Raw genomic sequence first — 15,138 nt, 5'->3', positions numbered from 1 at the left:
TTTCTGTAAAGGTTCAAGTCAAAATTTGTGGGCAGCTGTCTCCCCTGAGGAGTCCCCATCAGATTACTAATGCAGTGCTGCTTTGTGCTATACCCTCTCAGTCCTGGAAAGGCAGCACAATGACATGGATATAACGGAGAGCACAGCTGGACCCACCACTTCCCCAGAAACAGAAAAAAAGCCCTATCAGTCCCCAAAGTGACTGACAACCACTTACTTATTAGTCCTGTCGTCACCAAGCGATGGGGTGAAGCTTTGACCCTGATTTTAAGGGAGTAGGCATTTATAACACTTTGACTCCTACAGAGAGTGCCCAAGACAGACTGCATTTGCAATCTAGTAAACATTAAAAAATTAGAAATCTTCATGTATGGCAGATGATACCAATATCCTGGACACAGCTCTGAAAAAAGGTATACTCCTCATAAGCAATGCCAAAGAGAGGAACCAGCAGCTTTCTTTCTCTTTTACTCCCTTCTAAACAAAGGGACACTTGAAATTTGGTGAAATACCACTTCTTCTTCCTTCCTTCACAATGTAGAGGTTTCTTTGAACAATCACACTCTAAACTTGTCTCTGTAGCTTTGACTGGAGTGTACTTTGGACTTTTCACAGGGAGAAAACATAAAGGAAGATCTGCTTGCTGCATAACACATCTGACAGAGAAGCTGTAACTTTGTCCATCTCCAATCTCAGCCAAGTGCTTGCCTGAGGATGTGAGACTTTTCCCCACTGGGATTCAAGATACTCATGTGAGGTCCTTCAAAAAAGCCAGAGGCATGGGGGCGGGGGAGAGCTAGTGATGACAAACACTCCTCTGAGGTCCCCATCTGCCACAGAGAGGCTCACCTGTCTCTGAGGAGATGTTCACCTCCACACTGAGGTCAGGAATGGGTGCTCCCTGGAAGGTAGCCACGCACAGGTAGGTACCATAGTCACTGAATCGCAGGTCAATAATCTCCAAGCTGCAGGTCACAGGTGGGAGCTCGGGGTCATTCCGGGTGATGAGCAACCGGTCTGAGAACCTGGCTGGTTTCCCATTCTTGTACCAGGAATAGACAACCTTCTCCTGGGGAACAGCATCTACATGGCATGAGAGCTTCAAGTCCTGCCCTAACTGGATAGTCTCGCTCTCTTTGATCACATCAGGAGTGATTTGGAATGTGGCATTCTTCATGGCTGAGATAAACAGAAGTGAAAAACTGATTAAGGGACAGTAAAGTGTCTTGCATGGGACAGGAGAACAGTTCTTTGCTCCTCAGGAAGGCAAAATCTGCCCAAAGACTTCTCCCACTTACTTTCCCACAAAATGTCCCCAGGACCTCACATCTGGCAGTCTCCATCCGGGATAGTGGTACAGCCTGGGATGAGGCTGCAAGAAGTGCTTGCGCAGCTGTTGGTCTGGGAGCAGAGAAATTTGCACAGGCACTTCTCCAGAATACTAATTGCTGCTAAATATCACATTTGCCCTCATTGTACAAGAACAGCCAGGAGAAATGCAAATCTAGCCCCACCACCCTGAAAACCCATGCTCTGAGAAAAACAGCAACTTACACCGCACCAGCAGGTTCACTATCTTCTTTGCTGGGTTCCCCACGTTGTTGATGGCCGTGCAATTATAATAGCCCGAGTCCTCCACGCGGATCCTCCAGATCGTGAGGATGCCTCCTTGCACAAGGCTACTGGGAGGCATTGGGCCGGGAGAGTGAGACCAAACAACTTCTGGCTGTGGGTCACCGCCCATCAGAGAGCACTGCATAGTGATGTTGTCACCAGGGTTGACCACCAGCGTCTCATTGACAGACAGCTTCAGAGCAGGTGGGGCTGGAAATGTACAAAGAGGGACACTTCTGAGCTTGAAAAAGACTCATGCACTTGCCTGTACACAGCTTCATACTTTCTAGGATTTATTCTTGATGATGGCTGATTTGAGTAGGGAGAGCTGGAGGGATTAATGAACTCATTACAAATAAAAGGTGCTTGTGAATCTAAAGCATGATCCTTACCATGTCTTTCAGTCAGAACACTCTGCTCCCTTAGGGCTAAGAGACAGTGTAAGGAGGACCCACCCCAGTAAGGAGGTCATACCTAAACCACTCATCATTAGTGCTTAGGACTGGAGCACAAACTAGGTATGACATTTTATCAGTGCCTGGTGCAGGTTCTTTAGGGCTTAGGATGTAGGTCCCAAAGAACCCTTTGCACGGGCAGGGGTGGCAAACAGAAAAATTTGGCAGTGGAAAACCCAAGGCTGAGAGCTTCTTGACTCCTCGTACAAACAGCTACAGTTAGGCATAAGGGTAATGGAAAGCCATTGTAAACTCGATGGAGAGATGAAGGAGAAAGGCTCAGAGAAGCCTGCTTGAACCAAACCACTGCTTGTGTTCAAGGACAGCTTGAACCACTCCTCCCAAACAGGGTTTTTATCCCAATAAGGGAGCTTTAGGGAAGGTCTATCACTAAAAAAAGATGGCAGCTCTCCTACAATATACCTCTCCATCTCTCACACCCAACTAGACATCTTTGAGAGGCAAAGCCTTTGACAGGCAGTGAGTCCTTGCAGCTCAGAGCCTGATATGGAGGGTTAAGACCTGTTTGCACAGTAACAGACCATGAAGAGCAACTCTACACCCACTCTTAACCTCTTTCACTTCCTCAGGTGCCTAATACACTTTTCTATACACTTGGGGGCTATCACAGTCACAGGGACTCTCTTCTATGTACAACTGAACTGAAACTCATTCAAAATGTCTAGACAACCTCTCCTTTAAATACCTGAGTACCTGATTTTCAATTTATTTCTACACCCTTCTCACTACAGCCTCCTCCAGGAACTGATCCAAAATGCCTCCCTTTGTATTCTCTATTTTATTCCATGAAAAGTCTTTCAAAGCCCCTGTCAGCAGCACCACTGGCTCCATCCAGACAGAGTCGAGAAAGTATCAGTCCCCAGCACAAAGGCAGGGAGCTGTTTTAAGTAACAGCCATAATAATGCAAAATAAGATACTGTTCCATATTCATGAAGCCTGATTTAACAGCATCATTATTTCTGCCTCCTCTCTCCCTGGACCCTGTGTTAATGAGATGTGCTGGATTTGTGTTGGATCCCTGAATTACAGCCCATACAAACAAGGCAAGGAGGATTGCTCTCTCCTCAGCACCAGTGCCATAATTTAGTAGTGCAACTACTGCCGTGCTGGAATAATGCTTTGGTGCACTGAATATAACATCCTCCCTGGCCACAGTACATGTTATTTTTGGCAGAGGTGGCCAGTTGTGCCTAAGGAAGAAGATGGCTCCTCTGTCACCTGCACTGGCCATTTTGAGGTCAGTGGATGGAGTCCTTGAATTTCGGGAGGCCACAACCTGCATTCAATAGACTTTGGTAGCTCTCTTCGTTGGAATCTTGTAAATAGCGTGCAAGAGTTAATGCATACTAAATGGCAAAGGAAGGATTTGTACACCCACACCAAGGTGGTTTCATGAGATACTATGAAGCCCAGAAACTCAATAGCTAAGTCACCGTGGTCAGGTAGGACACATTCTTGTCACTGAGTGTAGCTGACACCAAATAGCTCTTCCTGCCTTCTGACATTGAACTAGTCTCAGATTCACAGGGCACGGACAAACTGACAGATGCAGCATCCATCCCCATCAGAGACAGAAAAAGGTTGAGACCAGCCTCTATCCAGAGAGAAGGTGTCAGAGTTGGGAAGCACAAACCAGAGGTCCTGCATGCTCTGGTTAAGATTGCAGCATTTGATGCGCACATATCTGACCCATACTCATCTTGCCCAGCCATGGGCAAGGCAACATAGAAAAAACATGACATGCTGGTGGAAGCACTGCATCAGGACAGGTTGTGCGTAATGCAAGGAGGAGGTAAGGAAACTGCAAATCTGCTGCCTGCACAGCTCCAGGCAGCAAGCTCCCATGACATACCTCAAAATGGAGCCCTGGCTGTGGCAGCCTGTGTGGATCCCCACTCCCCACTCCCACTCCTGTCAGCAGACAGAGGTTAAGAGACTGCAGACATTGTTATGCAGGAGATGAATCTCATTTATTTGTAACCTGTGGCAATTCCTTTTGTTCTTGGCTCAGAAAACCTGCTGGTGGAGTCTGCGGAGCAGCGAGGGGACCATTAAAAACAAAGAATTGCTTTCAATTCCCTTTGAAGTCCAATTTGCTGCAGTAAAACTGCAGGAGAATTAACCAGCTGGCCTGCTTAATTTTGCAAAAATTGAGGAAGGGGAAAACATCAGGCTGACCCTGCTGGAGCAGGTGATGACAGCCCAGTGCTGAGCTGGTCCTGTGGCCCTACAGACTCAACCTGCTGCTTGGAGCCATGCAACAGCAACAGAACAGAAGAAGATCCGAGAAATCTCCTTCCCATTAAGATTGCAGACAAAGAACCCAACCCCTACTTCAAGGGCCAAGCTGCTCACACGGAGCTTGGGAGGAGCACATCTCCTTACTGGAGACTATGATCTGCCCAAAGGCCACTGAAGAGTCAGCAGAGGAACAGAGGAGCCAGCTGAGGAAAAGCAAATGAACTGAGAAGATTCCCTTGGCCTGACATGATCTGACCCACCAATTCCCCTCAAGGTCTGTAGTGCTCGGGACTATAAATATTTAAGAGATGGATTTCCAACCATCTGAGCGCCTTCTCAGTCGCAAAGGCAAAAGCATCCTGAGTAAAGATGCACAGCCAAGGCTAGAGAAGCTGTGAAAGCACAAGTGCAAGAGGGACAGAAAAGACCTAGGCAAAAAAGGAGAGAACTAAAGAATTTCCTTTAAATATTTCCCCATATATGCACAATACTACCTACAGGGCAAGTAACCCAGATAATATTTCAAATTAAATATACTTGTGGTATTTAACACAAATCCTGCTCACACCGCAATGCCAGCTTCATTTTCACTGCCAACTTTTAATACAATTTGCTATGAACACATTTTCCACAGCCCCTTTGAGCTTGTAGTGCCAGGCTCCACTGTAACTATGTATAAATATGTATCTATAATTAAGCAATGGGGAAAAAAAAATACTAGATATACGTACTACATGGTCCAGGTTCAGAGCTTAGATAAGTACTTAAGAACTTGGTGTAAATTCAGATGTATCACTGACTTCTGATTGAGGTTACAACCTGAAAATACATTTTCCCCATTCACTTAGTAAAGGAGCTGGATTGAAATGAAGGGTAGTTTCCCTGTGCTTAGGCTGGCAGGGGAGTGGACATGAAGAAAAATTTGATTTTCTGACTCTTCAAAGGTAAAGACACACAGGAAAGAAGAGCTGCATAAGATCCCTTTCTTCATCGTGAGCAGAAGATAAGTTTCTAAAGAGAATATTTCAATGTTTGCTACAGTCTCATCCTGAGAGAAATTCAGGTAATAGGGTGAGTTGCTCAAGACATATTCAGAGATCTTACTACACAGAGAATATTTTTTTCTGACATTAGCTATAATTCACTTTCTTAAGCTCATTATTTTTCTTCTTCCTACCTAAAATGAGGCAACTATTGTTCAACACCTTGGGCTCAAGTTAGATCAATAAACACAATTTAAACAGTATCAACAGTATCCTGTCAACAGTTAGCAACATCAAAAAAAGTTCTGTTTCCACTGCACAAAGATGACACAAGGGATGCAAACTGCTTTGTGTTACATTAGAGAGGTGAATAATTCAAACCACTACAATGCCTTTCTCTCTGATCATGGAATACCCCAGGGCTGGAAGCCATTTCCTGACATTTACTTACTATTTGAAAATATTCAATGCATGTGGGGACTTTGCAGGTGGGGATTTTTTTTGTGTGTGTGGTTTTGGGGTTTTTTTTGTGTGTGTGGTTTTTGGTTCTGTTTTTTAATGGACAGGCTGCAATCAGGTCCTTCCCAGTATTTGATACGTGATGCTCAATCAGTTACTGCAGGTCAAGCAAGAGGCACCAATCTGAATCTGCTGAAAACTGCCCTTAAGTATTGCCAACATGAATATGAGTGTAAAATCTCTTTATTGGGAAGGCACCGGAAAGGTATGCTCTCTACAAACACCAGTACCAGTGGAGCCTGTTAGCTGGGATGTGCTGAGAGCACAGCCTGGCAAACCAGGCCAGAGTCACACAGGGATGAATTATTTGTAAGAACTGCAGCACTGCCCAGCTCTAGATGTATCGAATCTATTTTTAAAGTGACTCAGAATTATAAATAAATAAAACAGTGTCTGAGTTAAAAACTACATAGTGCCTCAACACCTACATGTAGTCTCCTTTAATGATCTCATGGCAGGCCTGGCCAAGGCACCGGATATATGCAGTGCTACAAGAAATTAGAGCATCCCTGGCCATAAGACTTCCATGTGAAGGCTCTGTAATCCTAGCAGCCATGTACGTGAGGGTGATGTGCTGCACACCCTGGCCAGGGTTCTGTGTTACCCTTCTGGAGGAGTAATGGTTGTTAAGCAGGTGAGGGGTCAGAGGGTTGCAGGGACCCTTCATGTCCCCTCTTACCTGTGGTGTTTGTGAGCTGGAAGGTGATGGATTTGTCAGGGATGCTGCAGACATTGCGGACAGACACCTGGCATGTGTAGCTGGCATAATCCTGAGGTCGTAGGTTTTTCAGCTTCAGGACTTTGGTTTCACCCTGGGATTTGGGAAAAAATAGGGGGGAAAAAAAGACACAGGTGTACAAAACACAGATCATCACTGCAAGTCCATAACCTGTCCCAAGGTTTACAGATTACCAGCAGGTCCCATCAAACCCTCAGGGAACTGAGCGTATTCCAAGTCCCTCCAACTCTATATAAAGGAGTCACAAAATGTTTGCAGTGGTAATTTCACCTCAGGGATTTCTCAAAACACCCAGCAACTGACTGACATTTGATCTGAAGCCACTGCCAAACAGGTCTGGGCATAATTTCTCATCAACTGCTGCCAGAATCATCTTGCAGAACATGACAAACCTTAAACATCCCAGAACAGATCCTGGGATCTCACTCTGAGATGTCAGTAGGAACCCAAGGAAAGTCACTAGGGACCCAAAATTGCCAAACCAAAGTAAATTAGAGCAGATTGAGGCATTAGTGTTGGCCTAAATATGACAAGTTCAACAGTTACACTGTAGAAATTTACAGTATAGAGGGAAAGAAGATAATTCAGAGAAATACTCAAAAAATTCCCAAAACTTTCTTATCCTTCTCCAGATTCTAATCTTATTTATGTGGATATAAATCCAGAGTGGCTGCATGGACTTTGATAGCCTTTTCTCATAGTAAGGTAACAAACAAAAAAAATCACTGCCTGGCACTCCATTAGTTACTGGTTTGTTATAGAAACAGAATCAAGTTGTTAAATTAATGATAGATGTGTTCTGTAGATATTTATTTACAGAATGCAAAAAACTCTGAGGTGCATCCTATGGTTTGCACACCATGCAACTCATATGTCTTCCCCCGACAACTTGTCGCTATTTTCTCCTTGTGTTTGTCTAAATCTCTTTTGGAGAAACCATTCCATAACTGCCTGCAAATGTGAGAAGGTGTCAGCATGACAAATCCTCCTAAGGACAACCTTGGGGGACTGGACAATGAGCTCAGGCATGCTAATATGCAGAGAACAAGGACATGAACTGAATAAATTAGAACGATAAATACCTGGGACACCAATAACCCTGTGAGAGTCCTGTCCCCTGAGGATTGTTGCTGTGCCACACAAATGATGGCATTTACACTGTGCATGTCATCTACTTACTTACAGGGTCATATGTATCCTGTTTATTGATTAGTAAATGTTGGGTAAATGTATATAAAGTCTTCAACTCCTTTCTAATGTAAAAGTCTGTTCAAACCTGACGCTGGTACAGGTTCATCTCTAAGACAATATTGCAAACCTCAGTGAAGATTGCTTTGTTAAACATAGTGCATTTGAGCTCTAGTAAGATTTTCCCCTCCCAACAGTGTTGCAGAGGTGTGTTTTTATTAACTTCAACTCTTACCAACCCAGGCTTACCAACTTACAGGCTTATACTGGTGCTAAGGAGAAGACCTTAAGGGCATGCCTCTATGAGCACAGCAGTCCTAACACCCTCTCTCAGAGCTGGAAATGACCCATCATGTTGGGAACATTGCCTGAGAGGAGCTGCAGGATGATGGGTCCTTTACACATTAATGCTGCAACATGGTGAATTTCTACCAGATGCCTTATTTAGCTGAAGAAAATATCCCAAGACATCCTCTCATTAAGCAATGTCTCCCGTTAATTACACTGAGCTTAGTGAAAGCTGGAGAGCCCATGGTGGCTTCCTCTAAGGCCAGGGATGTCCTACTTGGGAGCCACATAGTGCACAGACAAAGCTGTCTTCAGGGCCAAACAGCAGTGCTGACTTACAGTGTTTCTGCAAATCTGCTGCTAACCTGCAGCTCTCTCCTCCCTCCTCATCCCCCTGAATGTTTCCATTTGGCTGCCCATTTCCATGACCTACAGAGATGGCGTGTTTCAATAAAATATGAACACGACTACATTAACTTAAAGGTTGCCTGGGGCAATGCTCAGAAATCAAACTTGGGCAGAATGTGCTCAGGGCCCGGCTTTGGGAGTGCAGGAAGGTGCTTGGGATGAAACAGGTGCCCTGGGGAGCTGCCCTTCCAGCCCTCCCTTCTCACCCATCACTGCCTTGTGCTGCCTAGCAGACTTGCTGGAAATACTGGGGCTGATTAGCATCTGAAGAGCATTCAGAACCGGAGCTCAGCTTAGGATAACATGCCCAGAGTGCCTTGGCAAGAGAAAAAGTCCCTTTGGTCTCCCACTGCATTGGCAGGCTAACTACTGTGAAGGAAGTGGTATTCATGGGGGGAACATGGTTGTGCAGGGCAAGTCCAGCACAGGCAAGCAGGACAAGCAGAAAGGATGTGGACTCTGTCATTGGACAACATTCAGGAAATGCCCAGGCATCTCTGCTCCCCCTTACACATGATCATTAGGAAAAGCCCATGGATCCCACAGCAATGCCTGCCATTCGCTCACACTGCTAAACAAGAAGCACTTCCCCTCACAGATGGGGCTTGGGCATTCAATTACCAAAAAAAAAAAAATTAGCAATGGGAGATAAAGGAAACCTGATCTTGGAATTTTTGCTTGGATTTTAGTCTCAACCATAATAAACTCATTAGGGGAGCTGTGACCTGCTCTCAGGGACAGTGACAAAAATGGGAAGGTAATTCTAGGCTGTCACACTGCCCCCTGCTGCTCTGCTCTTCCTGTACCCTGGGAACTTACATGCAGGAGGCTCTACCAGCCTTTCTGGAGACAGTGCTCCTTGCGGTGCTCCACACTCTCCTCAACATCATAATCCATACAGGGAAAGAAAGATAATCTACTACAGTGCCCTGCATCAGCAAGACACTCAACGTAAGTCGGCAGAGATTTGCTTTTTTTCACCTGTGTGTAGAGGGGTTCATAGATGTCCACGCCATTGTCCTGACTGTGAGAAAGTGTCTCAGCTCCCCGTTTCCAGATGAAGCGAGCTGGTGGGTTGGAGTTGACAGTGCAGCGGAGGAAGACAGTCTTCTCTTGGTAGAAGCTGCCACGTACGTCGCTGATGGTCTGGTGAACGGTGAGAACAGGTTCATCTAGATCTGGAAGGAAAGTAGGGATGGTCGCAGCAGCAGTTAGCAAAGCTTGGTCTGCATGTACAGCCTGCAGAGCAAATGATGCTCCAGGCACCACAGAGGAGAGGGGAAGGTCCCACACGTTTGGCTGATGACAACTGCTGATTTAAGAACTGATCTGAGAACAGGTAATACAACCAATATCTAAAGGGAACAGACAGGAGAAGCCAAAATTGTCCCGCTCACCACACAACCTTCAGAGAATAGAAAGCAGTCTCTGGTTTGCAGATCCCCATGCAGTCCTCAAACCACCTGCCTGCCACATGCCTCTCAGAGGAGTGGGCTGCCTCACCTTCCACGATGGCACACCCCCACTCCCTCCCTCAAAATCACCACTCCCTACTTCAGTGAGAGGTCAGAGGGATCCCAGGAAACTCTACTCCATCATCATTTCTCCACTTTTCAACTCGCAGATCCCTCCTGGAATCACAGGACTAAGCCCATGGCTGTGAGATGTCCATACAAAGGACAAAACAAACCTTCAATTAAAGGAGTGAGAGTGAAAATCAGGATAAGATTGAGGAACTGAGATGGAGAATCATGTAGACAGGAGCAAGCCTTGTGTGGAGTCATGGGAATATGAGATTCAAAACACTGTAATAGGAATGTATAATTTCTCTCCCTATTAAATATCCTCTGTATTTTCTTCAAAGTCTGTACTGACTATCCTTCTTCAGCAAATTCTGCTCGCTTTAACTCCATCCCCCATCCCTAAACTGATTGGATTCTTTTGTTTTCTTCCTTTACAGAAGACACTCCTTACAATTCCCTCACCATACCTCTACCAGACCTGCAGCCATCATGACTGAATCAATGGTTATCAGTGACTTCACTTGCAAGGACTCAAGCAACAGCTCCACAGGGAGAGTATTTTCTCCACCCATGTAGAGCACGCTGCTCCCCGAGGGTTGCCCACCTGCTAAAAAGGGATCATTTTCTTGGAAGTTGCACCAGGTATCAATGTTTGAACATCAAAGTAGCATGGGGGAAACCTCAGAGGAGGTGGATCTTTCTCCTCCCAGAACCACTTTGAGACTGACTGAGGTTAAACGTTAAGATCCCACTTGACAAGAATTGACCCTTTAAAACTGAAATCTGTCCCTGTGCCCTCATGTATGTCTTTTAAGGCATCTTTTGAGCTCAGTTGAAGTGATTCTACATTTTCAGGAGCCTTATGACCCCATCTTCAGCTTTGAGGAAACTGAGGTATGTCTCTGGTGCTGCCAGCAAGTCTTCTGCTCGTGTTAACATATTAACATGCTCATTGCCTCCCGCCCTCCTATGCCACCTAATTTTCATTACATTTTATTTTACAGATTTGCAAGTTTGGAGATCTGACTTCTAGAAAGGAAGAAGGAAAGCAAGGATGAGTTTCTGTTAACAAGTCATCCAAACAACGTATGTTCCCTGCTGAATCACAAGTGTCAACTTGTGCATTTGCATATTTTAATGAGCTGTATGCTTGGCAGACAGCAATTGTAATGGGACCTGAAATTTGTCTGCTTGACCATAGCTCAGAGATACGAGTAGAGCCATTAATGGAACAATGACAAGACCCAAAAAAATATCTCAGAGGAAAAAAACAAACCAAAACAAAAAAACCAATCAAAAAACACTCAAGGCTGAAGAAAAACATACACAAGTGGAAAAAAAAAGGCTTCTCTCCATACAGTGCTGTCTTCATGTGGCCATAGGGTGACTGAACTTTACATCAAATTCTTTTGGACCAGGACCCTGGGAACAGATTCTCCTCTTTTCCTTCTTCTTTGTCTTTAATCATCCTTTATTTGTTCAAACTTTACATGAGTGACTCTGTAGCAACCATCCTTCTAAGAATCCATTTCTCAGCAGAAAGTATGGTGAATCATTTCCCTTTCAAACCAAAGAAGATGCTTGCTGTTCAGGTCTCTTGGCTCCCAGCTACTCCCCACACAGAAAACAACATTTTTCTTTTGGTTGCTAAAGCTTTCCTCCCTCGAATCTTCCAGCCTTCTTTTGTAGCAGTCAGCTCTAGGTCTAGCCCTCCTGAGAAAAGCTAAAATAAAGCCTACAATGATATGTATGTCCTTGATCTACAAGTAACACCACTGATGTCAGTGAGCTGCACAAATGATAAATTTGGCCCAAGGCTGCTCATGGAGATGACCACATGGGATGTTTCATGCACAGTAAGAGCTTGTAAACATTCGTTCTTTCTTTTCCTTTACTTTCTCTTTCTCCCACATGGAAATACTCTGAACAGCAGCTGCCTCTCTGCCAGTATCAAATCAATACGTTAAAGCCTCACCGATGCTCATTTGAGGCAAAGGAATATCATGCTACAGGGTTGAGAGTTTCCAGTTTGATATCCTCTCGGCACCAACAATGCTCTCTGTACAACCTTGCTGTCTAATACTAAAAGTATGACTGAGGACGAGCAGTAGCTGTCAAGGACCCCAAAGTACACATGAGGGTGTGTACACATGACCTCTAACTACAAAATGGGTTGCAGGGAAAGAAGGGGTTTGTTTTCAAACTCTTGTTCATTCAGCTGAAGGTTGCCTGGGTGAGCGTTCAACAAAAACAGTGACTTTTCCTATATGTTCCCTTTACCTACTGCAAATACCAGCAGAAAATAGTCTCTCCTTCCTAAAAACCAAGTGAGCAGAACAGAGGTGCAGTACCAAGTCCATCTGCAGAGTAGATGTTAGTATGAGAAAGCCCTTGGCCACCCCATTAGCCCCATAGTTCTACAGGTCAGAGCTGCATGAGGGACCATGGGACACTACATCACTCTAGCTCCATCCTGCACTGTGGGAGTGCCCTCAGGGCATAAAGAGATTCATGGTACAGTCCTGTTCTAGAGACACAGGCCCTGACAAAGTGTCACACTGAGGCCTAAGAAAAGTAAGTCCCCTTTGAAATGGAGAGTTATTGTATGTATGCTTCCACCCACACAGGAGAAGAAATAGACAAAGAAGCCAAGCAGATCTAGGGCAAGTGTCAAAACTCCCCTAGAGAAAGCGATGCAATGCCAGTGAAAAAGTACCCATCTTGCACATAGTGGCTGCTGCTGAAGCAATCTACTTCCCAGCCTAGGTAGGATGCTGCCCACACACCAATAAAGGGTAGGGCAAGGAAGGAACAGAGACGGGAACTTCTCCCAGCCATACAATATGACTGTGGATCATAAGCCTGCCAAAAGCTAAGGATGCTCATGTCTGTGGCACAGTTTGTGAGAGTCACATCACAGTAGGGCTGGACAGCAGGGCTAAGAGGAAGCATTCAGGCAGCAGTTGCTGTCAGCAAAAATATGTGCAAAAGTATATCCAGGTTTGTACTGGAGTTTTGACAGATAACCACAGAGCACATCAGCACAGAAGACTGTCTTGCTGATGAATGTGGGAACAGGTCATGACAGGTTCTGGAACAGTTTCAGCTGCTTTATCGTATTTCAAAACTTTTTAGCATCACCTCTTGCTGGCTAGGCCTTCTCAGAAGATATGAATGAGGAGAGAGATTTGGTATTATTTGGGCTGGAGAAAACTGGAATAGTGGATAGCTAAGGGCAATGAGCAGAATGGTAATTTTCTGCAAGAGAGAAAATATGTTCAAAAGTTGCTTAGACATTAAATCTTGGATTCCTCCCATATGGGTGTTATGGCATAAGTTTAATTTCCCTCCCTTTTGTCCACAGCAGCCCAAGAATAGACATTAATCCTGAGAATAAACATTAAGAGAAAACTTCAAAACTTGGAGCACAAGTGGAAAACCACTAACAGTATCTCCAGGACACAAGAAGGATGGGCACTGTGACCAGACAGAGAAATGCTGCATCACCTTCATATTCAGCCTTTCACAGCTCAGTCTCCTCAGCTGCATCCCATAGTCTTCTACACTGTTTCCATCATGCCACAGAGCTGGCAATGCTGGGAGCAGGGCACTGATTTCAGAAACTCTCCCAGCATCGGGGGCACTACCAACTTCAAGAAGCATTGGTTTGCTTCAAGCACTACCAGCTTCAAAATGAAGATAAAGAAAGCAGAAGCTACCTACAGTGCTAAATCCCAGACAAGTGCTAGGGAATCCTGTCAGTGACAGACACCATGGCACCTAGATAAGAATGACTCACAAGGACAGACAGAACTATATTTTTCATGGATAGGTCTAATCTCTTAGGGAAAATGGACCCTGAGGACACCATGCCAGTCCCTTTCCTCCTGAATCAGATGCACGTGGTCCTAGGGCAATGCAGCTCCCTGTTGGCCCCGCAGTGAGGCAGAGACATGCAGTAGAACTGTGGGAAGGTCTGGGTTGCCACTAAACGACTTACACTGCACATCTACTCGAATGGACTTGATGGCAGGGACCCCAACCCCATTTTCTGCTTTACAGTAATAGCGGCCCCCCTGCAGCCTTTGGATCTTCTCAATCCGAAGGGTCTCGTTAAGCACTGACGTCTCTTGGAATTTGTCCGACGCGCTGCCAGCTGTTTTGGTCCATCTCACCTGCATGAGAAGAACAAGACAAATGAAATCAGTGATAGAAAATAGAGACCCCAAGGTACAGCAGAGCTCCCTTTGCTGCTCTTCCCTCTCCTCTCCAGCCCTCTCAAGAATGGGTCCTACGGCATCACCAGACTTAGCAAAGCTCAACTACTGATCTCATTATGTCTCAGTAGGCCAGCTGCTGATTCTCATCCATCACCAATCCTCACGTCCAAGAATTTAGGATGAGCCCTCAGTTCACCTAGACACACACTGCATATTTCCCGCTCCTGCTCTGGTCCTGTAAACCCAGTAGCTTGCTCAGTTTTATTCTGCACAGGACTATTGGCATTCAGCCTTGGGACCCCATGTGGCTGGTAGGTCATGATGCTGCTGCAGACATCAGCTCACAGCTACAGAGCTTTCATTGCAGTTCACACTCATCTTTTTCTGGACAGCAAGGCTATTGCTGCTTTTTGCTTTTCCAAGAGTGAGAAAATGCAGTTCCTATCTGACTCTTGCCCCTTTCCCACAGGGAACCCCAGCGTATTTTATTTTTATAAGGCATCCTTTTGCAGTACACAAGGTTTTCCTCTGTTTTTAAAGATACAGAAAAGAAAAAAAAGAAAAAAAGAAAAAAATCCCTTCAGATTTCAAGCTATCTTTGCATTTTTTTGTCCTTATGTCACATGTCTTAAGATCCTGGCTTGCAGGAACAATGGAGCTGCATGATATTTCACGGTGAATGGTGGCAAGAGGACAGCAATCCTGAAGACTGAATGGTAATTCTTATGTCTGGAATGAGGTACAGCTCTCACAGTGGCAGTACAAGCTTTCCCCTTGTTTTGTGCAGTACAGACAATGAAAGAGAGAGATGGCTTTTCCCAGCCCATTGGTTTCCTATATCTATAGCCTTCCTTCTAAAAGCTGGTGACTGCCAGTCTCCTGCACTGGTGCCCATGTAGACTCTGGGACTGAGATCCAACAAGATCAGCCAGGAGAAA

The 15,138-nt window shown here is 45.2% G+C and overlaps 1 protein-coding gene across 1 annotated transcript in view; it reads right to left on the bottom strand.

The window, feature by feature from the left end:
- MDGA1 (MAM domain containing glycosylphosphatidylinositol anchor 1) overlaps positions 1 to 15,138 on the bottom strand; it is a 143,592-nt gene that overhangs the window by 79,822 nt on the left and 48,632 nt on the right. The window contains exons 3-7 of the mRNA XM_027641719.1: positions 13,981 to 14,155; positions 9,439 to 9,635; positions 6,514 to 6,646; positions 1,555 to 1,824; positions 850 to 1,179 (exon numbers count right to left, since the gene is read on the bottom strand). Of these exons, the coding sequence (XP_027497520.1) occupies positions 850 to 1,179; positions 1,555 to 1,824; positions 6,514 to 6,646; positions 9,439 to 9,635; positions 13,981 to 14,155 (1,105 nt within the window). The remainder of the gene's footprint in view (positions 1 to 849; positions 1,180 to 1,554; positions 1,825 to 6,513; positions 6,647 to 9,438; positions 9,636 to 13,980; positions 14,156 to 15,138) is intronic.

The sequence above is a fragment of the Corapipo altera genome, unplaced genomic scaffold (genome assembly GCF_003945725.1).
Source record: "Corapipo altera isolate COAL_440 unplaced genomic scaffold, ASM394572v1 48b, whole genome shotgun sequence".
Classification (NCBI taxonomy): domain Eukaryota; kingdom Metazoa; phylum Chordata; class Aves; order Passeriformes; family Pipridae; genus Corapipo; species Corapipo altera.
This window is presented reverse-complemented; position numbering and strand designations above follow the sequence as displayed.